Source organism: Ascidiella aspersa, chromosome 8 (genome assembly GCF_963924565.1).
Source record: "Ascidiella aspersa chromosome 8, kaAscAspe10.2, whole genome shotgun sequence".
Taxonomy (NCBI): Eukaryota; Metazoa; Chordata; class Ascidiacea; order Phlebobranchia; family Ascidiidae; genus Ascidiella; species Ascidiella aspersa.
In genome coordinates, this window is record NC_139454.1 from 21,715,394 (window position 1) to 21,743,110 (window position 27,717).

Genomic DNA, 27,717 nt, shown 5'->3' on the forward strand with positions numbered 1-27,717 from the left:
ATTTAATAATAATAGTGTGAGCGTTCCGACCATTCATCATTCCGTATTAAATTAGTGTTACCCGTCTGTATGGTTCAGGGGTCGGAAACCTTTTTAGCTAAGTGAGCCATAAAAGTCAAATATTCTTAGTTGTATTTCCATGAAAGCCATATGGTTTTTAACATCTGGTCATAGATTGGCAAAAACTAGTAAATTAAGGAGGGCCTTTTATTTAGTTCTCATTTAAAGAACAAAGCGTAATACACATCAAAAATGAATTAGCCAAGTTTGCACAACTTTGATTGCGAAGTTCTGTTGAACGAATAGGGCATTTTGGATACTAAGAGATTCGCGCAAAGCGCCGAAAATTTTTCACTATGTGCAATAAATATATGAAATATTAAGTTAGGAAAGCGGTCGTGGCCGCGTGCAGTTTTATTCTGATCATTCCGAGAAATGTTAGTTTAGATTTATCTACAAGCAAGATTCTTTAATCAAAAGAGTCCTATGGCCTCACAAAAAGAGCCATATGGCTTGCGAGCCATAGGTTTCCGACCCCTGGTATAGTTGTTTCATGAATTTGTCCTACGTAAAGTATCTTTAAAAATAGAAAAAAATGTATTGTCGTAGTAGTTTTTAACCAATATAGGATTTTTGTGTTTTTTGTTGAACATATGTGTTAGTGTCACTATTAGGGAAGCCACAAGGCCCAATTATATCGGAGCTGGCGCCAAGTGACAGTAGCAGTACTTACTGAATACTCTGGTGGTTCCGGTGCCGATCGGATATCACAATAGTGGTGGCATTATAGCATTGTTTTGCGATTTAACATACAGTTTTGTCATTTAAAAAATCATTTTTTTAGTAAAATTACAATAAAAATAGAAGATTACCAAAAAAAAATCAATTAGGATTATCCATTGTCTTAATTTAACTACGGTATATATAGCATTTCGTTTTTTATTATTTTATTTATATAGCACTGCTTTTTCCAAAAACAAAATATCGGGTATCGATATACCAAATAGATATCGAACAACCCTATTCACCATGTATTTTTTCAGGAATTTTTGCAAGGACAAAAATGAAAATAAGATAATCTGAACCTAAATTATTAAGTTAAACTGTTTTATCAACCATATAATCTTATTTTCAAAATGGCCCAACAAACCAGACAAATACAGCTTCCACCGGACTTTGATGACCATACTTTGGCATTAGAGGGAATAACTCTGATGTTAAACAATGGCTTTAAGGAGTCAGAAATTCTGTTTGCAAAATTTAGGTAATTTTTTTTCAAATAATTTATATAAAAAATAATTTGTTTTAAAATTTATTTGGTATCTGCCACTGCTAGGCAACTAGCTCAGTGTTATAACATTGTTGCATTTATATGCATATAATGAATTTAAACCAATCAATTTGTATTTTGTTTCAGGGATAGTACTCCCCTAATGAGTGCTGGTGCAAGCTTTGTCAGTTTCATGGTAGGTTTTTTTAGCCTAAGCAATGGGAAAAAATATATTTAGTATATACAAATTAAGAGTACCAGTATTATTTGTTTCACTTAGTGTTTGCCAGTATTGCTAGTTTTTAAACAGCATTTAACTCCTTTTTAATTAAAATATCAAAATAATGTTTTTTTAGCAAGGTCTAATGTCCTTTGAGGATGAAAAGTTGGAAAAGGCGGTTGTTGCATTGAAATCAACCCAAAAAATATGCAGCTCTGCTGAAGAAGACTTACTAGACTCATTTAAAAAAAAGTTTAAGAAAAAGGTATATCATGTCTCACTCAATATGTCACTTATAAGACATTTGGGAATTTCCCTTGACAAATAACATGGTGTTGCTTGTTACATACCACCATCTTAAGTTTGCTCCTTCACACATTTATATTATGTTGCAAAAACTAAGATAACTTATTTTTAATTTTGAAGATTTTCTTAACAAGCAAGTTTACCTAAATTGAAATTATTCCTAAGTAAATGCAAGGAGATTTGTTTACACCTTTCACATTTATCCTATTTATAACTGATATTAAAAACATAAAAATAACACAAATATTAAAAAGAAAGACAACAATTTGTTTTGCGATGTAGTCTCACATCTGTCCTATTCATTCAGGTGAAATATTTTGACCTTAACAGGAATCCAACCATTTTCCCCAATTCAAATTTCTCTCACTCAAAAGCTATTGATTGCACTGTCTTCTAGTTTAGTAATAACGACTGTAGGGAGTGGGTCTGAATTGATCTATTGGATGCCCGCAATTAGCCCTTTTAAAAGTATCCCCTGGGTGGTCAATTGAAAGTAGCCACCTATTGAAAGCAGGCTACAGATTTAGTCTGTGTGCTGCTTGAAGCCTAAATATATTCTTGATTTTTTGGTATTTTATTGGTCATTGTAGGTTCTAACTTCCTGTGTATTATAAAATGTTTTTTTTTTATTTTCAGTTACCCAATGTGCGTCCATTAAGTAAAATTGAAATTCTGCAACGGCGTGTTATTGTCGCGGATTGCTACCTTTATATTGCCCTAATCCACTTCATCAAGCAAGATATAACAGGTTGAAATTGTTTTTTTTTTAGTTTTGTTGATTACTAAATCTGAGTTTGAGCATATTATGAAACAGTTATTTAATTTATCTATAGCAGCGGTTCTCAACCAGTGGGCCATGAAAACTTTTTAGGTGGGCCACAGACCAATTTGAAAAAAGCTAGATTTATTGAAGAATTTAGTTTCATTTGTGTCACTATACCTAATTTTACACGAATACAGGCTTGGAATATAAATGAAACATAAATCCATTGTTCAGAAGCAAGTACCTCACTAATATATGGTTGAATAAATAATAATCTGTTTTAATTATGCGCCACAATTTTTTGTGCTAAACCTTTTTTATATTTTTTTCGTTCATAAAATTTTTTTGGGCCACAGAATTTTGCTGCAACGAAAATCGGCCATAAAAGAAAAAAAGGTTGAGAACCACTGATCTATAATAATGAAAACGTTTGTTGAATATAACTTAGTATATATATATATCTAAAATCCATACTATTCTGAATGTTTATGTTAGCCAAAGGTTTTGTACCATCTGCTTGATTAAATGTATCATTGTGCTTCACATTTTTCAAAAGAAGAAGAGTTCACCACAAGAGTTAAAAAAAATATATATTTAAAAAAAAAAAAAAAAAAAAAAAAAATATATATATATAAAAAAAATAGTCCAAGTTAAAGATTAATTGTAAATTATAAAATTGTTTTTTACAGAAAACTTAAGTAGCAATCTACAGCAAAGTTTAGTGTCTACAAAAACAACTTGTCCAAAACCTTGTTATAACTGCTTTTTATTTCATGTTTGTTTAATGATAAACACTGCAAGTTGTAAGTAATGTCATCTGCTATCTGTAAGCGCTGTATAAAAAGGTTACCCAAGCCCAGTTTGTAATCTACAGTATGTGTATATAGCACACATCACTAAGTATACTCTTGCTGAAAAGGTTACATCAAAGGTGGCTGGAATCTTCGCAAGGCGTGGAAAATTTACGAGAAGTGCCATCACCAAATCACAGCGATGCTTGAAGAACGTAACATCAGCTGCACGGTATTTACTTATTTGTATACTAATATTTAATTCCAAACTTACACACAATGCGTAACAGTATACCTCAGGAAACAGATACAGCAAGAATGCTTGTGGCATCATTTCCTTATTGGATTTCGGATGCTTTGTCTGTGCAATTATTTGATCCTGGAAATCTTATAAATCTAACTGAAACGGCTTGATATTTAATAGCATGAATGTCATTTTTTAATGTAATAACTGATCTACATAGAAATTGTGCATAATTGTCGGTAAATAAGACACAAGTTAATAATGTAAACGCATGCAGTTTTAGGCAACATGTTTTTAACTTAGCATTACAAATAAATGATGCCAGCATTTTTATTTAAGTATCACTACACCAAAATAGTATTTTAATTTTTATGCTCCAATATTCCTATATAATAACCAATCTCAATAAGTCTAACCAAATAAAACGACTTCAATCGGCGACCCAACTAAATCAAATGGCCACACATTTGTGGGTCGCTGGCGCTGCATATGGGCTGAGAAACACTGCCATACGCGAATAAATAAACGCGGCCATCAAAAACTTGAAAATCACCAAAAGTAAAAGTTACATTATGTAGCTATTCAAAAACAATTACAGACAGACAACTTCTGCTAGTTGTTAAATACTCAATCTGGACCGATTTTATTTTTTTAGACATCAGAGAAAGTTGGATTTGTAAATGGCGGCCCCACCCCCAATCAGCTGTCTGTTGAAGGTCAACATTTGTCAGCTTCAATGTCAAGCCTTGATTCTAATGGAAATGGAGACGCAGACCATGTGTGAGTCACCTATTGGGAAATGTTACTCTCTAACGAATATTATAGTGGTTGTGAAAACTTTTTGAACTTTTAGAACAGTAAAAGAGAAAAATAGGTTCACAGCACACTTTCTACAGAACGACAAATTCGTAACTTGACTAACCGCCTGCCATTTATCTCAAGGCAACAAGTAAATGCCTATATATTAAGAGTTTTCTTACGGATCATTTGCATTCAAGTCACCCGCGCTTTCCTGTATGTGTTTTTCAAATACAAATAAGTATTTTTCCACAATAATAAAAACGTACACATCTCAGTTAAAAATCTCGCAAGGCAAACTGCAGAAAGTTTGAGAATCACTGCTCTATTGTCTATTAAATAATTGCATTCAAAAATTTAAAAAATTTTAACTATCAAAATTCGGATGCCACTTTTTATAAATAGCATTTTGTATCATTGTCAAAATTACCCTCTGTAAAATTTGATACAAGCTCGTATCGAAACGTCTTAATCAAGATAATGTCGATCTACTCGACCTTTTTGGCTTTGCAATTCATTATCAAGCTACATTACATATCCGTGCATAGTTAACTAAAGTAAATCACATGGTCATAAAATTAACTGCTTTTTACGTTTGCCCCTTGAGCCTATTTTAAAGGAGAACCCTTAAATAACAACCGTTCACAGGCGACACGTTTTTAGTGCCACTTCATTTACAAGCACATGTGTTGGCCGGTTGTGTTCCCATGCCGTTTACTGCGTGCGCAATCATTTGGTTCGCTTGTCCAGGTCCGATTGTTCGCGGGTCGCCACAACATTTTGTGCAAACTTCGACCCTTGTATGTGGCTCGGGCACTGGAATATATATTTTGGATGTTTATCGCAAATAAACTGTCGGTACTAATTACCCGATCCGTCAGGAATTAGTGCAATTCTAAGCGAAAAGGTGTACGACAACTAGGGCATCCAACGGCCGAAAAGTCAGACTTTTAGACGTTGAGGTCTTGTACAATCCACTAATTAGACCTTTAGGAAAACTCCCGGCATAGATAAAGTGAAAATATTGGCTGCAGAAATTCAATGAAACGTCTTGAGAAACAACGCTCTGGACAGCTAGCTAAAAAATGCTTCTCAACCTTTTTTACGTCCGAGTCCCACTTTTACCAACCCTTTTTAAACATTGTTTCCTATTTAAAAATAGAGTTAGCTCTACCCGGAGGCACATATCAATAGATAGAAATTTCACCAGAAGAGCGATTTCTGTCTATTGTTTCCTATTGTTAACCATTTTTTACGTATCGTGGATGATTTTTTTCATTGATAATATTTTTTAAGCATACAATTAGGCGTAGGAGCAAATGATTTATACGAGAAACAAGCCAATGAAAAATCGGAAATTAATTTTTAAACTGTGTTGTGTACCATAGTATAAAGTTTGCCTCTGAAAGATATTCCAATTTTGGAAAATAGTAAATTGTTATGCCGTGTGGTAAGGGCGATTCTCCAGCAAGGTTATTATTGTTTTGTATAATGTGTGCCACGTATTTACTTTGTTATCTTTAGTTTCCCGCAGGTTAAACCAAAAAAATTGCGAACCACTTTCCTAAACACTCACAGCGGCTCTTGTATGAAGCCAATTCACGCAACAACAAAAATACTGTTATTTCTTGCGCAGCTTGGACGAAATCGCCACCGGCCTAGAAAAGAGCGCACCCAGGCTAAACCAAAAAAATCGAACCACTTCCCTAAACACTAACAGCGGCTCTGGTATAAAAAACAATTCACACAACAACAAAAACACTGTACTTTCTTGCGCAGCTTGGACGAAATCGCCACCGGCCTAGAAAAGATCGCACCTGGCGTTGAAGACCAAAGCTCGAAGCAGGACGAACGACTGAGGCGGCTCTACGGTGCCGTGAGCTTCGGCTACGGGGCATTTAACCTGTGTGTGTCCCTGGTACCACAGACCCTGCTTCGACTTGTCAACATGATGGGATTTTGCGGCGACCGCACCGTCGGTACCAACTCGCTGAGGATCGCTTGCGAGAGCAGCGACATGAAGGCACCGCTGGCCATGTGAGTATCAACTATCAATGTATTGTTTTTCCGATTTTTGATCGGCTGTGATTTGTACCTATATAGCAGGGGTTCTTAAACTTTTTTTTACCGCGGACCCCTAAATAACTTTTTTGCTTCGCACGGACCAGCAAAGGCAAGAAATTTTTAGTGATGACGTCATAATACAAACAGACTTCAGAAATTTGCTGTTTTCGGTCCAAAAAATGTGAAATGAAATAAAGTCTAAGTATATTCAGTGCAAAAACGTTTTATTTTTAACTGTAGCATTCTCTTTTCTTTGAAAAATTGATTGCTTAAATAAACACTAATAGTTCAATTAGGCCTTCATGGACCCCCTAAAACAGGTTCACGTACCCCCAAGGAGTCCATGGACCCCAGTTTAAGAACCCCTGCTATATAGCTATATGCATACTTTTGGCGGTGCGTGAACCAAGTCCACGAAAGTTTAATAAGTTTTAAGATACTTTATATGCTTTCAATATAATATAAAGTAGGCTAGCCCGAAATGCCAGTCTTAAATCTTTATCATCTTTTCAGCTCATACGTGCTTTGTACAGCTATAAACATATTTCGCTAATCACATCGATAGGACTAAGTCCCCCAAATCCGGCATCAAGTCTTTTAAAACTTGTTTTTTGCCCCTTAGAGAAGATAAAGTAAGATGGCCCACCGAAAAAGTCCTAATTTTTTTGTCGTTTCAAGTTCAACCTTTACATATATGTATAATATGTAGATTGTATACTCAACGGACTTTTGTATAGCCCAATAGTCACTAAGCTACAATACGCGGCCTATTACCATTTATAAAACTAGTTTTCAAATCTAAATCCAGTCACAATTTTAAAGACATTTTAAACATATTAAAAGTTTTAGGGATGACGTCACAAAGTTAAAAACAACTAATCTTAAAAATCCTGCTGTTCTTTAATGAAGAGGCCCGGGAGTTATGAACAATCCCAATTGGATGCCAGTTTCTGTAAAGTTGAATACCGCAACAAATTCACTTTCGCAAAAAGACGCAGTTTGCATTCCCGTTGAAAACAAGGTTATCCCGAGCCAAACATTTTTATTTAATCGCAAAAACAACGAAAAACAACCCCGTACAAACAACTGCCTTTCGCACAGGTTGTGCCTCCTCTGGTATCACACAGTGGTGAGACCTTTCTTCGGTGTCGACGGCGACTCGACAGATGCCGGGCTGCCAGACGCAGAACGACTGCTGCAAGACAACCAAGCCAAGTACCCTACCTCGTCCCTGGTGCTCTTCTTCAAGGGACGGGTGCTCCGCTGTAAGGTAAAATCAACTCTTTTTACGGTTTTGACCCTTTTTTTGATTTTGCGTTAGAATGTCCGATTTTTTTTCGACATTTATATTCTAAAACAAATAATCAAAATTTACGGACAAAAGTACGACTATCTTAACCGATATTAAATACTATACCATTCAGTAGTTCTCAACCGGGGTGCCGCCGTACCCCTGAGTGCCATTTCTAATGCTCAAAGGTTTTTTGTAAAGATTAGAGTGGAATAAATCCGATTATAACTTCCTACGTAGTGTGGAGTTAATGTGTGTTGTTCCAGTTCCGTTTATAGTGACATTCTAGTGAATTACCAACGGAAAAATCTTGTAGGGGTGACGCAATCTATTTGTTATTTCTGGGGGGTGCCGCTAGCCGTAAAAGGTTGAGAAACACTGTCCTATAATCTTATTACTGAAGCTAAATGCCAAAAAATGTTGGAATATTAAACTTGAAAAGGCAGTGTTACCAATGAGTCATTGTTTGCTTTGGCGGAGAAGATTGTTTGGTATAGTTACTAATGGCTGAAATAACACTTATCCTAGATAATTTAAACCGGGTGCATTCAGAAAGGCTTCTGAAATCAGTCGGGCTATTCAGAACTATCGTACAAGCAAGGCCAGTTTAGAAACACTCTAGCCTGCGATGTTATTTACGCCGTGTTGGATTATTTGCAATTACAGCCAAAAATATAGCAACTTTTATCGAGTCGTTACCCATATCAGTCAAATTGTCCCGATATCGTATATTACTTGCTGCACGTACTTTCGAGTTGTGTGGTAGGTTTGTTTTTATCAAAAGTATTGCGCGATGGCAAGTAATGATTTGCAATATTTTCTCATTATTTTAATGCGTGTGTCTATGTAAAAGCACACTTAACACAGGATGAAATAAGCTAAGAAGGAGCACAGGACAACAAAATAAAGCAATATTATAATACCAATCGCCCTATAGAATTTAGCATAAATCTTGCACAGATTTTTTTCCTGAGTCCCTTTAGGAAAGTAGGGCATGATCAGTGGTCTTCAAACATTATTTATCGCTGTAAAAAAAAGACTCTTTTAATAGCTATTGAATGCCTACTACGTAAAACCATCACCACAGAACGGCCGGACCCCATTTTTAAAGTTAAGTCATAAAAATTCAATCTAAAAAACTTGTTGTTTTCGAGGTGACCTTTGCGCAAATATGCAGTTAAAATCAAGCCTAATTGCGCGTATAACGCGAAGAAATGCTTTTATTTGTTGTAATTTGGCAAAACTTCAATTGAAAGGTGCGTGACGCATTAGGCACATCAAGAGATTTGAATATTGTACAAAATAAAGGCATTTGTAGTCTAATTTAGTAGAATTTGAACTTTGTAAAAGTTTGAGTCATACGGCACAACATTTTATATAGTATACAAAGCGCCTTAGGCTGGATAGATTTAAAATAACGTAAAGGTTCGCGCAAAACGTGAAATAAATTTTATTAACAAAATAATAATAATTAATAATTATAAAAATAAATAGTCTGCGGCCCACTAAAGTTTGCTAAAAGGCCCACATTTGGGCCGCCGACCACAGTTTACCGACCACTGCTATAGATTAACTATTTTGTACAGTTTGTGTAACCGAAACTACTTCAAGGAAAGTGAACTACAATTACAGAAAAGTTTTTTTATTTTTTATTTTTTTTTAATTTGACCTAAACCCTAGTCCCACAACCTTTACATAATATTGATCAGAAACGTTGAAAATACCTCTAAAGGTCACGGCAGAAGGTTATGCCACCCGCATTAAAGTATAGCGTATGCGACTAGCCTGTGACTAAACCGCTATCCTAGAATCGATTGAGCGATTGCAGTGATAAGTCTCCGTAAATTCGTTTCACAGCATCGCACAGGCCTTGTTAAAAGATCTGAGCATAATGGGATTCAGACGTAAAATAAACGAAAATTAATCAAATAAAGTATTTTGACCGTAAATGTTTGAAAGCGCATGAGCTTGGTTTGGAAAGCAAAACTTTTAAAATTAACCTTTAAGCAAAACGTTTTACTTTTAAATCGTAGTTTTAAATTTTCTTCAATAATATGCCGTTTGTACAAACGAAACTCTGCAACTAAAAACACCCTCATTCCTTTTAATCTAAAATCGTTTGGCGTTTTTGTATTTTTATATTTTAAGTGCACACCACCGCGTTTAGACATAAGCAGCAAGTCAAGCAACAATCGATATGCAAAGAAAAGATCATCAATATTTTCATTAGCACGATATAGTTGATTATATTCTACCACAAAACTTTAGTTTTTAGTTCTAACTAAGTAACGTAACATGCTTTTAAACCCTTAAACTAGTTTGCAGCCATGTGGACAGTAGCACCTTAAGGTTATGTAAGATGAGGCGCATAGGAGTGGTTAAGGAAAGAGCAGGGCTACCATCTGCGAAGGGCAAATAATGATGCACGATGCTTTATATGATGATGTAGCAGTATATCAGCCGTAATAGTTTAATGCTAGCTTTTTCGTAATTCTTGAGAAAATCTTAGATAAGAAAAGTTTGAATTGGTTAAGTTTCGAAATTCGAATGATAGCTCGTAATGGGATTTATTTATACCTGATAATTAGTTAAAAAAAACATTCTTAGAAATAAAACCAAGACAAACTAAGAACATTAGTATTTTCTTAGACACTGCGCCCAAAGATAAGCACGTTTCTTAGAAATAGGCACATAAGAATTTTCTAAGACGCTTCTCAAAACAAAGGCATAAAAATGGTGAAATGATGGAAGTTTCTGATAATAGTTTATAATGGGATTATTATTATTTATGCTGTATAACTTGTCAAAAATACATTATTACAAATAAAACTAAGACAAATTAATCGCACGACCAGAAAGCACGTTACTTAGAAATGAGGACAGATTGACAACAATAGGTATGAGCTGTTATTACATGGTACTTCTATTGTTTTCCAAACGAAAAATTGTGTTTATTGGGTTATGTTTTACATGCGCGTTTTAAAGCCACGTATACAGAGTAACATCACATTGTTGGACGGTTTGACATATCCACGCTTGTGAGACATATCCACGTTTAGTCGACGTTTCTAGCTATTTCTTTTCGGGTGTAGTTTGTCCCTTGCGGATAACTACAGTTGCTATTGTCTTTCGTTGTGGTAAATCAAACAAGCTCTATATACATGTATATTACATTATACATGTTATTCAGTGCGACATCGTCGGCGCTTTGGAAGCACTTCAGGAATCGTACGACCAAGCTTCCGAGCAACGGGAACTACAGCTCCTCTGCGCTTACGAAATAGGTAAGTGCGGCTTACACTGACAAGTAGGCCATTTAGAACAGTGCTTTTCAACCGGGTGTATAGTTCACGCTAGGGTTTAGCAGAATTGGTAAAGGCTGTACAACATTGATGGGGTGTACTTGGGTTTACGAGATGTCGCATTACAATAATGATCAGGTATCATATTAAATAAACAGGTTTATTACCAGACTGTCTGGAGTATACAATCAATGGCACTATGTATTTAAACGTACGTCGCTTCTAAGATACTATATTCTATTTGTGACATCATAACCAAATATTTCTCTTGATAATCGTTATTGTTGGGTACGAACTAGTTTTTCATAACGGTTAATAGTTCTTTTTGGATAGTTCGTTTTGCAGTACAGCAGTGTGTATGTTTCTATAAGTCCAGAACATTGCGTTAACTGTGGTGTACAAGTTATTCAGTGACGTAAAAGTGTGTACCGTTCGAAAAAATCTTGACAAGCACCGATTTAGAAAACTCAAAAACAGCCCGACAAGTGTAAGCGGGTTGCCTTAAGGATTTTCGCCTGATATCAATAGATTTTTTTGCGACAACATCAGTGTTCAATGTTCGGCATGTAACTGTTGGGCTTATGTGAAGAAATCTTTGCCACACTTCAAAACGTAACTTATTTCGATCGATATTTTTGAAATGCTACCTGTTAAGATAAATCCAATCTCATGCGCAAAAACCTTTCAATTTTTTCTGTGTTTTTTTGCATTTTCTTCTATGGCAAAGTGAAAACGTCGTAAAATTTAGAATGCTCATCTGATTACCTCATAATATGACTACGCCGTATACTTTGCGCTTTTGCACAAATGCCATTATATATAGAGTAATATAATTTTAGTAAAAAAAAAACGAGCTTGAATTAAGTTTAAACAAGGTATTAAACCCGAAAAGAAGGGCACAGATCGGGGGAATATTTGCTTGTATTAGAGGGGAGCAACTTAGAACGGGAAAAGAGTTAATCGGCCTTCCGGCGCCAACGTTAACTTTGCAAGCCCAAAAACCATTCGGCCCTGTTTTGCGAATCGAGCGGTGGTCCATTGCCGACATAATCCCCGGGCAAAAAGTCTTGGTCGACGAACTGACTTAACCTGGACAAGTCGCTACCGTGCGTGTGCAACCTTCGCCTCAGCTTGTCGTTTAAGAATGACTTGCCGATTGCCAAGATCAAGCTAAAAATCAGCGGCTCGTGGACGAAATGCAGACCTTTCAGTCGCATCGGCATGCCCTTCTGAATGAGCGCAACGCACCGCCTAATCACCGCCAAGGTCGCCTGCCTCGCCAGCCCAAATCCCACCTCTGACAGGTCCATGATGACCGTAATGCCGTCGATCTGCGTCGCTTCGCATTCGCAAAGCTTTTCGGTGATGAGAACAAGGCAGGCGATCAAGTCTTCGATTCGCACGTCGTTCTGACCCCCTATACGAAAGCATATCGCCGCTGAACCGTCCCTGGCCCTCCCAGGCAACTGCGCCACGCATCCGGCCATCATGGTAGCCGACAGTCGACTCGGCTCGGCCACTATGTCGAACACCCAGCGCCAGTCGCGTCTCTCGCTGTGATAATACTCCAAAAGAGCCAGCGCTTTGCCCTGGTCGAACTTCGTCGCTCTGAGATAACGCAGCAGCGAGCGGTCGTCCAGCCGCCCCAGCTCGGAACCGATCGCAGTTTCGGCAAAGGCGACGTGAAGTTCATCGATGGCCGCCAATCGCTCAAGGTTGCACTCCGGTTCTCCAAGTTCCCTTACAGCCTTGGCTAGGAGCTCGGGCGCCAAGTGGCATTCGTAGCGATTTCTGTTTTTGTCCTCCTTAGTGTTTTCTCTGGTGATCTCCATTGCGAAGTATTTACGACAGGGGTCGGACCGGTTTACAAGTAAAATTTCACCGCGGACCGAACTTCAAAAAACAAGAATGTGTACCACATTTTTAATGAGAAAAGTTTTTTGCCGACACCATTTTCTACTTCCAAATAAAGTCTAAATTAAATATAACTTAGTAGTTAGCACACAACTAAAAAAAAGCATAAATCTTAGAAATAAGCTCAACATTGTAACTCTGGTTATCGCCAAAACCCAACACCGAAATTGAAAGTACAGGCAAATCGAAGTAATAATAGCTTTTAAAAAGTTCTAATTAAATATCATTTCTTCATGTAAACATAAACTTCCTAACGGTAAGGCAAATTTTGCCTGCAAACCTCGCAAATATGAAATACAAAACAAATAAAACCAAGATTAAAATTCCTAAAACACTATGAAAGTCGCCTGCAAAAGTATGTATACGAACTAACTATTTTCAATTCCATTTGCTGTATATTCTTTACAAAGCCTATCCTTATCCACAGCTGGCTTGTCATTACTCATTTTTACCTTTTGCGTTGGCCGGCTTTGTTCGTTTAGTGTTGTGTTTTATAAGCTAGTCACTCAGCAGCAGATGCGCTTTTTCTTGCGAACACGGAAGTACGTATTCGACCAACGTCACATATTATATCATCGCATATTCTACGACAGCCATATGATCTCACAAACGCATTGTTGTTTATTTTTGTACATGGGGTAATACCCAATCTAGTAGTAGGAAAGATACGCACGGGTACGTGTTCATCAACTGTGATCTAGCCCTTATGAAGTCGCTATTTGACCAACAATTTCGGCTTAGGTAGATCAGTGGTTCTCAACCTTTTTATCTTACGGACCGGTAAAATTTCAAAACAAATTTTGCGGACCGATGGACCTTCAAAATCAAAATCAACCAAAAAAGGAAATATGACAAAAGCTTGCAACTTAAAAGCAAAGAATGGAAACTTCCATTCAATGAGCAATTTTCTGCTGTCTCTTTGGTATCATACGTGTTATTCGCGGTTCTATTAAAGTTTTTCACATACAACTAGTCCTAAAATTTAAGACTTTAGCTGAAGCCTACTTTTAAACAGTTGGGAACACTTGCATTGTGTCGTACGATAAAGTCCAAAGTAGACTATTAACTCTATGTTACGTCACAATATTGCAAATTGACGCGGACCGGCGGTTGAGAACCACTGAGGTAGATCACAGTGGTTAAACACATATGTGTGTGATCTTTCATGGAATGTTTTACCTGCTTTTGAGGAGAACGCAGTCCGAACGAAGTCTTTTAAAACTAATGAGTCGATTTTAAACAGCGCAAGTGTGTTATACATAATATTGTCACTTAAGTCAAATCCCATATACGCTGGCTTGCTAATTTGGTTCAGGCAGTTTCGTGGGTCGATAATCGCCATTAAAATGCAAATACTGTCGAGGATAAATCTTTCTGTAGCAACGCCTACCCAATAATCGATTCACGCGCCTACTTTCAACAGATTACGGGTTTGTTAAGTTATTTGATCGCGCTGCATTGGCCGCTTTTTGCCGTTTCAGGGTTTCGCTTTGGTGTGGATTTTCATATTTTCTATGTAGCATTTTGGCAACCAATCGAAATCGGCCCATTGCTTTATTCACTGACTAAACTGAACCAAGTATTAAAAATGTGTATTTATTTTTGACGCTTAAACGTATGTAGGCAAACTTATTTTTCTCCCATGTCGACCCTATATGCCTCTGCAAAACAAAGAAAAGAACAACAAAAAAAAAGAAAAACAAAATAAATTTAACAAAGAAAGGTTTATAGAAAGTTTTGCAAGAAGAAAGCAGTGAATAAAAAACAAAATGTCGTCACAAATTAACAGCAATTGATTTTGCGTCGAACCGAACGAATACGGGTGTCGCCAATTAGTTGGATGTACCGACGAGTTTTAAATATAGATAACGAGGTTGCTTAACAACCAGGAACCTTCGACACCAGCCTGATTTGCAAAAATCAGAAAGGAATTAAATATGTCGGTTATTTTGTTTGTCACTTCTCAGTGAGATATTTGTTGCTGCTTTATTGATAAAATTCACTCAAACGATGGTTCGATTATAATTAAGGCAACACGTAAATTATCTGCAGTTAAAAAACACATTGGTATAAAACAATGAGATTTATAACTAGATAACAACAACAATTTGTAAATATTTTTTAGCATAATGCTTGGAGGTTGTACTAAGACGCAATAAAAAAATCAAAGGTACCTTCTCTCCATGTTGAAAATGAATAAAGAGTTATTCGAAACGTTCAAGATTATACCTACTTCTGTATGGGCTTTGATATTCTTATTAATTTGTAGATAATTGTTTTGTTTTTCAAAGCAAAGATTGTGTAATGGCATAATAACATTTACAACTTCAAAAAAAAAACTGTACTGTAATGTCTGTTTGAAAAGCTGCTCTGTGGCCCGAGGATCTTCGTGCCTCTTGATAATCAATCTCTTACCCCATGGGGCACCCCCACTTGGGAACCCCTGATGAATAGCAAGGTTCCATACCTTGTTCTGGAAACCGCGAGCATTATTTAAACTGCGAAAGACTAGAATTTATGCTGTAAATTAATTGTCGTTTGACCAAACCAGGGCTACCGAATCCAAGTGCGACTCTGGTCTCGGCATTTAGGACTCGGGACCCGAGCATTCGAGTTAACCTATCCGAGTCCCGAGCTAGTAGCAATAAGACCACATACACTTAATCGTAAAGGTGTATAGCATCGTGGCAAAAGACACTGCTACTTTTGTTCATCAGCAATTTTGTAAAATGCCACTTTTAAAATAGAAAATTACAAGTGAACAAGTCGAGAGTTTTAGTAGCTTAAATCGAATCCTGGCCGGTTTAAGTGCATTTGTAGCTTTTGTTGACGGAATCGAATGTATTTTTTTATTATTGCATAAAGACAAATTGTATTGAGTTATCGACAAGCTTTCATTATAAAAGCTGAACATATGAATTAGTGTTTATTCGATTTGAGGCCCTCCTGTAAGCATTACATTTCCTAACTGGCCCTTGGGCTAAAAAGGTTGCCTACCGCTGCTCTAGTTAGAATTAGACAAATACGGTCATTTACAAAGATCTTTATTATTGCTTTAGTTAAAATGTTTGGCCAAACTTGTTTGTTTAACATTACTCGTTTGTGTTTCAGGTTGGTGCTGCATCATGCAATTAGACTGGGAGCGAGCCCTGACGAACATTGTCAGGTAATATTTATTGCGTTATACAATTGTATCTTGGTATTGTCGATCCGTTATTTTTGTATTTCAAAGAATAGACTTTCAAGTTTTAGCTTAACATTTCCTTTTATATTTTCAATGTATACATTTAAACATTTTTGATAATGTTTAAGCATTTATTGCAAATTTGCGAGTGTTGTCAGGAAAAAATGTCGAATTTTAGGTTTTATTGGCTTGTGTTAAATGTTCTTCCTTCCTATTTATAAAATTATACGATTTTTTTATTAAAATTGATTTTCAAATTCCTCATAAAATGTTACGAATAGTTGTACGAATAATATTGCTGATTTAATCCCTCAGCATCACACCTTCCTGCAATTTTGCTGACTATGAAATAAATCGAGAAAAGTTATATAAAAAAATACAAAAAAAAACATTGATATTGCTTCAAACATCTGATATTGAGATAGACCCGTGGAGCGGCGCGTTTTGAATCAAGAACTTTTCACTACTTACTAAAATCCACGTGTAACTGGTGCAATGTATGAAGTGGCCCGGCGATAAGGTCGCAGTTAATCGTTTCGCTTCATTCGTAACCTACCCCTATAGTAAGAGCGGAAGCTCGTAATTTGCTGTTAACACCAGGCGAGCGCTTTGCGTTCAAAATGACGCTGATTAACCACTTTGGATGGTTTGCGTCATTAAGCCGAGCAGTTGTTTTTACGTTGTTTGCTTATAACGGCTACTTGTGAACCCCATCCTGCTATAATTTCATTGAAATAAAATTTCAATAAGTTATTACTGAATCGCGATTTTAGGCTAACTTGCCACAGATGGTGATGGTTTGCTTTTTATGTAAGTGTTAGAAATTGACTGAACCTAAAAAATATATTTTTGCCATCAATCCGATGACTATTCTGTCATCAAGTTGTCAACTTTGCTTCTGTTTCAGATAAGCCAGTGTTTTCGACGCTTTTGTCGCATTCTTGAGGATAAATAAATCTAACCTGGGTATATTTAGTAATGAAATCTTATAAAGAAAACAACCATTGCCGCCAATTCTGTCGACTAAATAAAAACAAAATTCAAAGTTTCTATAGTTATTGATTTGTACACGCCCTGCTTTCCCAAAGCATTTATACAATGCGTAAAACCAATCTAAGGATGGCCTTGTGGTGCTGACTGATCTTACTTTTATCATCGCTGTGGTACATCAGTGGTTTTCAAAATTTAAACAATTTATTGCCCGTGGGTGATTTCCAACCACCGACCTTTATATTTTACCTTATGTATAGACTCAAAGAGGAATCGAAATGGTCTGCCTGCTACTACGCCTACCTAACCGCACGTAAGTTCGGAGTTTCAAAACTGTACTACTATTTGTCGGTTTTGATCGACGATGATTGTAAAGTTAAAATATGTCCTAATTAATTTCAACTATAACTTGGTAAATTTTTGGTTGATACCTATAGTTAAAGCCAGGGTGGTCCAAGGTTACCAAATTCGAGAACCACAACATTTATATTATGCGTATTGGTTGATGGCCACATGCAGTAAGGCAGGCTAACATGGGTTTTAGGGGCTCTGCCATTCACCACGTTGACGGGAAAAGCCCACTGTGTGTTTGGAGTTAATGGTTTTGCTTACGATACCATTTTTAAATTACAAATCATCGATTCGCGCAAAAAATGCATTCCCTAAATTATTAGGATTATAAAATGCACAAGTGAGTCATATATTTAACTATATGCTAATTTACGAGAAACTTTGATGCTGCGTCGTTTTAAGTGTTATTGCTTGAGTTAGTAATCTAAGGTTTTTGATTTCCAAAATTCGGATTTCTACGAATAGTAAGAATCCAAATTAACTAACAAATGCTTCAGTATTGTTTATGGGATGCATGAGTTCAGCACAAAGCTTTTTTCAGCATGGTTTAACCCGTTTTTTTAGAATTTTTGGTCTGCGAGCTCATAATTTTCTTTAAGGATAGCCACCCTTTACGTTTTACAGCGATAAACAAAAATGCACGCACTTGTTGAAGTACAGTTAATGTAGGCCCTACTCATCACCCCTAAGACGCTTTTTCACAACCCACAGATTAGGAAGCCCTGATTTAAACAGTAGGCATATATATAGTGCTAAAAAAGTGGGTCTTTTAAAATGGGTGGTGGGTCAGTGGTTCGCCATCCCTGGCTTAGGGCAAACCAGTTTGTTTTATTTATCAAATCAAAGTGCACCTTCTCCTAGTTATCGGTACGCTAAATCGCCTTCTTTGGTTAAAATACCTAAATTGACATCAGGTCGCCACCTACATCCAAGTGTATAATAACAACAATACTTAACCTGATTTTTCCTAACCAGTGCTGAACGGTGTGATGGGTCGATTGAAGGAATGCCAGGAAATAATGGCGGAAGTTCCCAAGCTGATGAAGCGCAAGAATAACCAGCTGGAGGTCTATGTCGTCAGAAAGGTGTAAATATAAGCTCGGCCGGGCCGCACTTACATTTGACCACACCTTCTCTAATGAAAAGCGCAACCTCTGTATTAAAAAAAATGTACAGCATTACTAGGGAGATTATTTGACCTAAAAGATCAGAATTTTTTACCTGTTAGGAATACATTGATTTAAACAATACATTGTTGTATTGTTTTAGTCTTTTGGTGTTGTCAGTTTATTATTTTTGTCAGTAAATATTTGTAAATATTTGGGAGCATATAAAAAAGGCAAACAACTCTATTAAAAGGCCAAAGATAAAACCTGACTTTGGTTATTTTAGAAAATTGTTGAGCAAACAGTTTGGTTGAAATTCATGGTAAAAGGAATGGCAAAACACTAATAACCTATATCTAGCGAAATAGAAAATAATTATGGTAAATTAACATAGAAAAGAGACACAGTAAATACTGTTCAATACATTTGTCGTAATCATAGATACAACTACCTGAAGCAAAAGCGAAGTTTGAGCTAATCGAAATTACTTCTGCCGGATCGTGTATGCCATATATTCCTCTAATGAACATTTTTGTTGCATGTAATTCAAAACTAAATTTAATAAAATAATAAACTGAACACCAATTTCAAATAGCTCACTACAGCTTTTGTCAATTTTGTAAACAATGTTTGTTCTTTTTGTAAGCGATTTTCTTGAATTTTTTGGGGGGAACAGCAAGAAATACCTCGCTAAATATTACTAAAAAAATGCGCAAATACGTAGCTCTTTGACAGGCATTGAAAGTTCATGTTTATATCGCTGTTATGCTGGTAATAATGACGCTCAACACAATATAAAGCAATATGTTTCTAAATGTCTATGACTACGTATTTTTCCCCTAATCCGCTAATATCGAAGGCAACAAAGTATAAAGCGTTTGTTTTGCTACGTACGCTAGTGTCTGTATTCATTCAAACGACATGTTTGTGACGTCACACAGGCCAAGGTGTTCCAGAAAATCCCGCCGACGCGCGAGCACGTGACGCTTCTGGTGTTCGAGGTGCTCTACCTGTGGCGGGCATTCCCCAACTGCGAGAAAGCCAGTTTGGAGCGGATGCTGACAGGTGAAGGCGCATTTTTTTGCCAAATTTTTGTTATATTCTTATGTTATGGCTTGAGAAGCGCACCCCTTCGTACAACAATCAGTCAGCAAGGTCTAAAACTTTTAATATAAATATGCATTTCGCTAAATCAATGAATGGCACCAGCCATCAGTTAATCTGTACAGATAAATAGTAAAAAATATCAAAATATTCAAAGTGTAAAATAAGTAAAATACTGTCAAGACTAACATTGACAAAGACAAGCTGCAGTTAATTAAACAACGTTTCACGAGACCGATACTATAGGTAGATCCAATTTGATACCAAACGATGTCATTACTATGGGGAAATAAAAACAATTTAAACGTTTCTAAACGTGAAAAAAATACGTGAAAAAAATCGTGCAAATGTGGGGTTTTCATGTTGCTAAAAAAATGCTTTGTAGCTGGGAATCTTAGTTATTTGTATTATTAACATGTTATTTTCTAAATAAACGACCCTTTTAAAGTGGAAATAGGTCCGTTATACGTAAATTATAGCCTAAATACTTAGCCGGATTCGACCCGAATGATTGGACAGCCCTAAGTAGGCAACATTGACATTGGACATAAACGATTTGATAATCAGAACCCCTATGGACGACTGTCATCGTTCTGGAACCCTACTTTCTAATTACGAAACCGTTTGATTTCTTTTTAGATTGCAAAGATATCGAAAATCCTTGCTTGGCCGGCTTGAAGCAACTTGTAATGGGAGCACTCCACAAGTGCCTCGGCGAAGTCGCAAAGGCGATGAACTGCTTCCAGCAAGCAATTCAGGTATTTGTCTGCTGTAAAATAAAACTGTGTACATATTGCTTGAATTGAATATTTGAAGCGTTCTGTCTCGGACAAATTACAGAATAAATATACGCAATGATATACGACCGACCGACAAGCATACGTAAATATATCTATGTTTTCTTACATGGTAATTAATAGACTTTTTTAAAGCCGAAATACTACCATAAATTTCAGTATTGGTAATGTTCTATCGGACCATTCTTATGGAATTGACAGGATAGATCTGCGTTTCTACCCGTTTTGTAGAAGATCACCTTGGCAGATTCTTGCAATTTCAACAAAAATAACCTTAACAGCATTGACACCCACTCTGTAGGGTGGCTCTTGGGAGTTAACAAAGTGTTGTTAAGGATGAAATAAGCCCCTTGGTTTCTTACTGCTTAATGAATACCTCGATTACAAGCTTAAACAATACATTTTATAACGATATTTGGCCAACGAATGTTTAAAATAAAACTTTAGCAAAAAATATGTAGCCTCAAAAGAAAAAACCTAAACAAAAAAACTGTAGCTTTTATATAGTGTTTTGCTTAGCATGATTTATAGTGCCGTAATGTTTTATAAACGCCCATCAAATAGAGAAAATACTCGTAACGCCTCTTGTAACTCTTTAACGCACGCCAGTTAGAGGTACCGTCCCGTTGGGAAACACTGACATAGAGGGCGACGACTAAAAAGGTTTTTTAAAGGTTAAATAGCCTTAATCAGACAAATGAATAAAATAAATCTGTTCACAGTTTGATGTGTAACATTAAATTATTTTTATGACGCACATGAACTGACAATTTTGTTTATTATTGCAATATTCACGCCGCTTAGTTTGGCGAGAAAAAAATACAAACTCCACTTTGTATGATTTTCAGTTTCTTTAATCAGTTTTGTATTGTTACATAAGAAACGATTAATTGGTGATTTTGCTATTCTCACTTTTTAGATTTTTAAATTGTAAATGCTCAAATCTAACTACAGACAAAATACATTCACGATTTTATTACCACTTTGATAAACGGGGGGATACCAGGATTTAAAAAGTTTTTCCTTTTATCACAATTATATTTAGGTATATGTGAACAACGATGTATTAACGATAATTTGTCAGTGCACATCATGCGGCTTGTATGTATGAGATGTACAATCGGTTTATGGGACACAATCGACACAGCCAATCATTTTGCTCCGTATATTAGAAAAAACGTCAAAAGCGCATTTAATAGTTAAACCTGATCGTTGAATAAGCTGGCCGTTGTTAGATCGCTTATCGTTTATCATCACGTCCTTGGGCACGCAAACCGAATAAAGGATGGTCACTATAGAATTGGACAACTTTTCACAGGCCATAAACAATGACGTAGCGGGACACATGTGGCAAGCGGACCTGGGTTTGTACAACCCTGCGTTAAATTGTGCTAATGCCCATGTTTTTTAGACTTAACTTTGATCTGCTTTTTCCAGATATCAGAACGTGACTTGGAAGACGGGCACATCGCGCCGTTCGCTTGTTACGAGCTGGCCACAACCCTCATAGCGTCCACCGACTGTCAGGCGAGGGGAAACGAACTGCTTAAGCACTGCAAGGTGGGCTGGGAGACTTTCGTGGTTCATTTCGTTTTTTAAAGCCCATGGAGCTTTCGACAGGCTACTTTTTACACTAATTTGGTGGCTTAGTTTTACGTGGTCATAGCATGTTAGGGATGCCGATAATATCGGATTGGAGCTCATACTCGATGTCAAGTCGTAGATCACTTATCGTCCGATATTAGGGTGGTATCGGTGCCGATCCGCTACCAAATTAATGTAGGAATTTCAATCGTGATTTGCCATCCAATGCATCGATTTTACCTTGAAATTTGAATATATAAAAATATAGGTTAACAGATTATGTAACGTCTTAATAACCTGGAACAAAAAATACCTCTGAACGTTTAAATTTCATAATTTTTCTTGTTTGAAAATGATAATGATATCACATGGTATCTTTTCGAATAAATCCATCAGGTTCAAACATTGTGTTTTGTCAGATTGCAACATGTTGTTTACTCCTGCAACTTTAACACCACTTTGTTGCACATAAACGTCAATACAGATCGGCTTTGAATCACTTTTTACTTTTTTTTGCCATACTTTGCGCCAAAAATATCGGGTGTCAGTATTAGATTAAAATGTTAAGTATCTGATATCCCTAATAAGGTCACCGGCACGTTTGAGAAAATATTGAAAAAGCACATTCGCTCTACGAAAAGAGCATTACAAAGAGACTGATCGTAAAACTTTGCTGACTTAATTAGTGATATCCGACACTTACCATTTCAATTCAATGCCGATATTTAAACAAAAATCCGATCGACTAAAACGTTTCAAATATAATTTTCCCATGTTGGTAAGCCAACGTTTGCTTTTAGTGTTAAGAAGTTTAATTACCATCTGTGGTTGACCTATAGTGTTTGACTTTTGATGGATTTATCTTTCAAGACAAAAATTGCTGCATTGGATGGCACACCATGGCTAGAATACCCATAACAAATTGGTTTGGATCAGCGCCGATACCTTCCTTGGTATCGGACGAGTACCGATACTAACACTTGGAATCTCGTATCGGCTCCGATTCGATATTATCGGACATAGATCAAATGTCGGATGTCAGTATTAGATTAAGTTAATAATCAGATATCCATAATTACGTTACCGGCTCGTTTGACAAAATATTAACAAAGGACATTGTACTCTATGAAAACGGCATCATTAGAGAAACTGATAAAAAAAACTTTGCTGACTTAATCAGTGATATCCGATACTTAACATTTTAATTCAATACCGATATTTTAAGCAAAAATCCGATACCAATGACGTAATTAGTATTCTCATACAAACCAAATCGATCAACTAAAACATTTGAAGATAAAAATTTTCCAGGTTATTAGGCCAAGATTTGCTTTTAGTAAAAAAGTGTAATTACCATCTGATGTGGTTAATCTACCATTTTTTTATAATTACCTTTCAAGATAGAAATTGGTGCATTGGATGGCACACCATGGCTAGAATACCCATAACAAATTGGTTTGGATCAGCGCCGATACCGCCTTGGTATCGGACGAGTACCGATACTAACACTTGGTATCGGTTATCGGCTCCCATTCGATATTATCGGACATCCCTATAGACCAGTGCTTGTTAAATTTTTTTTACCGTGGACCCTTAAAACAAACTTTTGCTTTGCGTGGCCCAAAGTCTGCATGAAAGTTTTGTAGATGACGTCATATATTATTGTCATAATGCAAATAGACTTCAGAAATATGCTGTTCCGTTGCGAAAAATGTAAAAGTGAGTCTTAATGTATCAGTGCAAAAACGTTTTATTTATTTTTTTTTTTTATTGAAAAATTTTTTTTTTAATTTTCACTATTCAAATAACACGTTAAGATTTTAAATGTGCCTTCGTGGAACCCCTAAAACTAATCCACGTAACCCCAAGTGGTCCTTGGACCCTTTTTGAAGAACCCCTGCTATAGACCTACTAACCGGTCGTGTGTTGCAGGAAAATTTCGCCGGCTACGATTTTGAGAACCGCCTTCAAATGCGAATCCACGCCACGGAACTGCGCCTCAAGGAGCAGACCAAATCCGAGTGAAACCATCTCCAGCCAACCCTTTCCAATCCTGTGCGGCTTCCTTCAATTGCTTTGCCGAACGTACATTATCGCGCTTAAGAGCGAAGGTTTTTCGCCGAGTGATTTTTTCGTTTTTTGTTTTTCTCGCGCGCGTCAAATTTCCCATAGGGCTTAGGGGGATCTCTATTGCTTCGGTGACCTGATGCTTTAAAATCTACAGCTTCGTTTTACTATTCCTACAGGAAAATATCTTACTTTGTGGCTGTTATGCTATTTAGTATTGTTGACAAATTAAACGTGATAATATTACTTTTTGCTATTTAGTATTTTTGACAAATTAAACGTGATAATACAAAAAAAAAATCCCAAACTTTAACCAAAACAGGATCGGAAGAAATGGAGTTAAGTAACTTGAGTTAACACATTTAAATTTGAAAGGTTTCCTACATTTGCGAGGCAGAGACATGCACGTATAGTTAAACAAGCTGAGTTTGGCAAGATTTTACCGCTCGAGTTATTCATATTGCTGTCTTGTCAATGCGCTATAAAACAAGTTCACCAACAAAAAGTAAATAATGTCATTTGCGTTTTTCTAAACGACACGAAACTAAATCATGTCGCCGTAGCACACGTAATGGTGATCGAACACTTTGCTCCTTTAAAAAAAATGGTATTGCTTATTTAGAGACATAGAAGTTTTGCGCCATATACACAATATATATGAATCCTTATACTTGCCCTAATACACGCAGCATCGGTAGAGCATTCGTAAAACAAACAATTGCCTTTGCTTGCGAAAATTGTGAATATTGAAACAGTACCTTAATTTTAACATATTTTTCTTCTACTTATACTTTTTAAATTTCAAGACAAAAAACTTTAAAAGCATAAAAAACTCAAAATCTGAAGCATTGCTTTTCTATTTTTGTGTATATTAGTTTTGCTTACAGATTTTTTACAGAATTTATTGCGTTTAACGCTAGGTCTCCGATTATACTGATCTGACTTTTTTTGGTAAAAGTATCAATAACTTTTGTCAACAACTATATTATGGACCCAATATGTTTAACGGAGCACAACGTTCTCTATACTATAGTGTCATAAACGAACATAACTGTGCGTTGAGAAATTGTACAATTGTTAATAGAAAATATGAGTTTACTCTTAAAAGCACTTTGTACTTGTCACTGTTACATTTACCCGAAAGCGACGAAGCATATGCATTAGTGTTTAGTGGATATTTCCCTTGGGTGTCTGAGTTAGCGCACTATTTCTATTGCACAGGCGCCCCTGGGCCCTACCTAATCAATCAAGCCAAAGTTGTTCGTCTGTTGATTTTTCCTAAGACTCGTATAGTGCTCGTCTTTTACCCCAGGGCTGCGGAGTCGGATAAGTCGGTAACCAAAATAAACCCAAGTTCGAATCGGGCTATATGTGCGATTTCGTCGAGTCCGGCTCTACAGCCTGTACTTCATCCATTTACTTAACTAAAATGTGGTGGATATTCAGCAACCCACTTATAGGGACATCATATAATTCAAACATCCACGATACACGGTTGGAAAATATTACGAGTACGTTTTTCATTTTACAGTTTGCGGCCTTATCAGTTTTGAAATTTGTTGATGCGCACGTCGGACTCGGGACTCGGGTAGTTTTACCTGAGCCTCGAGTCCGAATCAAGCAAAGCAAACCCACTCCGTCGATGCCATGAGTTTAAGAATAATCTTTGTTCGTCTGAAAAAAAGTGATTGGTCCATTCCTGTACCGTTTAGCTATATCTCGACTTGCAAACTACAATTTTTATTGTTTTTGGGTGTCGTGTCGTCCGTTGTGTGTCTTCCTTGTCGCTTTTGTCCTTATTTTACTAGAAGCAAATATTTTCTTATTGCCACATTTTTGTTCCCATAGCTCAGTATGGTTCTTAACCAGGGTTGGATCGAACCCTTGGGGTTCGACGCAGCTGTTTCAGGGGTTCGGCGAGAACGTCCTCTGAAACATAATAGGTGTTATTTTAAGCTATACTCCAATTTCTTTTATGCGCCAAGGTGTCATGTAAAGTTATATATTGAAAGTTTGGCCAACTTCACCTATATAAAATGCAAGTTTATATTTTGAATATGCCTAGTTTCAGCTGCTAGGAGGAACAAACGAATACTGAGCGAAAATTTTGAGTTCGACGAAAGCTTACAGAATAACATAGGGGTTCGACAGGTTGCCAAAGGTTAAGAACCACTGCTATAGCTATAATAAAAGTGAGCCCATATTCAAACTCATCATTTTTAAACCACCAATTTTATGACTTACCTCTTACGTTATTCCTGCCGTAGATGGGTTTTCATATATTGCATCAAAACATCTACCATATCAAACCTTAAATCGCAATCCTTATTATTTTTTCTGGATATAAATTTGGTTTGTTGTTTATTTGTCGTCTGTGTTCTTTTACAATCCTTACCTGACATCAAGGCTTAAATTATCTACAATGTGACACGCATATACATTAAACATGTAAATCAGTTTCGCATAAATTTTGTGTATATAACTGTAGGTTGCTGTCTTATATACGTGCTGTCTGTATTGCGTTTTTTCTTAAATTAGCTTTAAAAAATCGCTTCAGGCTGCGATAACTTTTCGAACTTGTCTATGGCATATTTGTTACTTATATCGGCATGAATTGATTATGGCGAGAAAACGTTGCCATGCAACCCTGTAGCTTGTTACAACCTTAAGTGGGCCAAATTATAAGTCAGTTATATTGTTCAAATGTGGAAAACATTTTATTCTTTTAAGAGAGACTTCTACAGCAAGCTCTATTGTCTAAGCATTAATATGAAGCAGCCAAATTATTTGCGATGGTATTTCTGTGCATCTTCTGTGAAACCAGTGTGAGCGAAACTGATGATGCAACTTATCCGTTTGTGTACTACAAATTGTGGCAATCTCTTGTGTATTTCGTGTGTCGGTAGTCTTACTGTGTAATCGTAAAATTACGCCCATCATAATCCTAAACGAGACGGTACTGTTTTAACCGTCGTTTTTAGCATTGCAACGTACATTGTTTAATTGGACGTTTTGTAATGACCGCCTGTGACTGCGTTTTGGAGATATTACGCAAATGTTGTAAAAATGCTATTTTTTTAATGTAAAGTCGTGTATTGCGTCGGGCGGTTATTGCCAACTTTATATCCCTTGTGTGCTACATAATCTGTAAATATAAGGGCCAAGACGTTGGATTAAGGGATTTGTTAGTTCCAATGATATCCGCAAGCCGTTTGACAGTTTCCTGTTTCGTAATTGAAAAAATTATTAATATTACAGTGCGAATGACTTCTGTGCTAACTTGTAATTAATCGTGCAGTTTGTTTTTGGGGCGTTTCATATAATTCATTATTCGAAACGTTCAAAGCTATGCTCATGTTTTTGTGTGGGCATTAATATTCGAAACGCGGAAACGATCGTAATGTATTTATAAAACGTGCGACGTTTCGTTTTATTTCTGCGGTCTTTGTCATGCCGATGTTTGCACATTTGTAAATAGTAATCTGTAAATAGGCTAAAGCTTTATTTCTTCTGTGCGTTAGCAACCGTTTGGATACCGGTATTTCGATTCGAATAGAACAAAAAAGCTTTT

General features: G+C 36.5%; 2 protein-coding genes across 2 annotated transcripts; one reads left to right on the forward strand and one right to left on the reverse strand.

Annotated features, from left to right (window-relative positions):
- The first annotated feature begins 1,047 nt into the window (after window positions 1-1,047).
- LOC146136854 (tetratricopeptide repeat protein 39C-like) lies at window positions 1,048-27,694 on the forward strand. The gene is made up of 16 exons (XM_083395024.1): window positions 1,048-1,264; window positions 1,418-1,466; window positions 1,627-1,755; window positions 2,433-2,544; window positions 3,479-3,582; window positions 4,250-4,374; window positions 6,172-6,429; window positions 7,558-7,726; window positions 10,938-11,031; window positions 16,075-16,129; window positions 17,398-17,450; window positions 18,464-18,573; window positions 19,536-19,659; window positions 20,338-20,456; window positions 21,933-22,055; window positions 24,012-27,694. Exons 1-16 carry the CDS (start codon window positions 1,137-1,139, stop codon window positions 24,102-24,104), a joined length of 1,845 nt encoding a protein of 614 aa, XP_083251150.1. The 5' UTR covers window positions 1,048-1,136; the 3' UTR covers window positions 24,105-27,694.
- Window positions 9,909-13,277, reverse strand: LOC146136855 (alpha-tocopherol transfer protein-like). Its single transcript, XM_083395025.1, has one exon. It carries the CDS (start codon window positions 12,879-12,881, stop codon window positions 12,030-12,032), a length of 852 nt encoding a protein of 283 aa, XP_083251151.1. The 5' UTR covers window positions 12,882-13,277; the 3' UTR covers window positions 9,909-12,029.
- Window positions 27,695-27,717: the final 23 nt, after the last annotated feature.

Coding starts and splice junctions, on each gene's coding strand:
- LOC146136854 (XM_083395024.1), top strand. CDS start 1,137: ATGGCCCAACAAACCAGACAAATACAGCTTCCACCGGACTTTGATGAC. Junction 7,727..10,937: donor GACGGGTGCTCCGCTGTAAG/GTAAAATCAACT, acceptor CATGTTATTCAG/TGCGACATCGTCGGCGCTTT. Junction 17,451..18,463: donor CTACGCCTACCTAACCGCAC/GTAAGTTCGGAG, acceptor TTTCCTAACCAG/TGCTGAACGGTGTGATGGGT.
- LOC146136855 (XM_083395025.1), bottom strand. CDS start 12,881: ATGGAGATCACCAGAGAAAACACTAAGGAGGACAAAAACAGAAATCGC.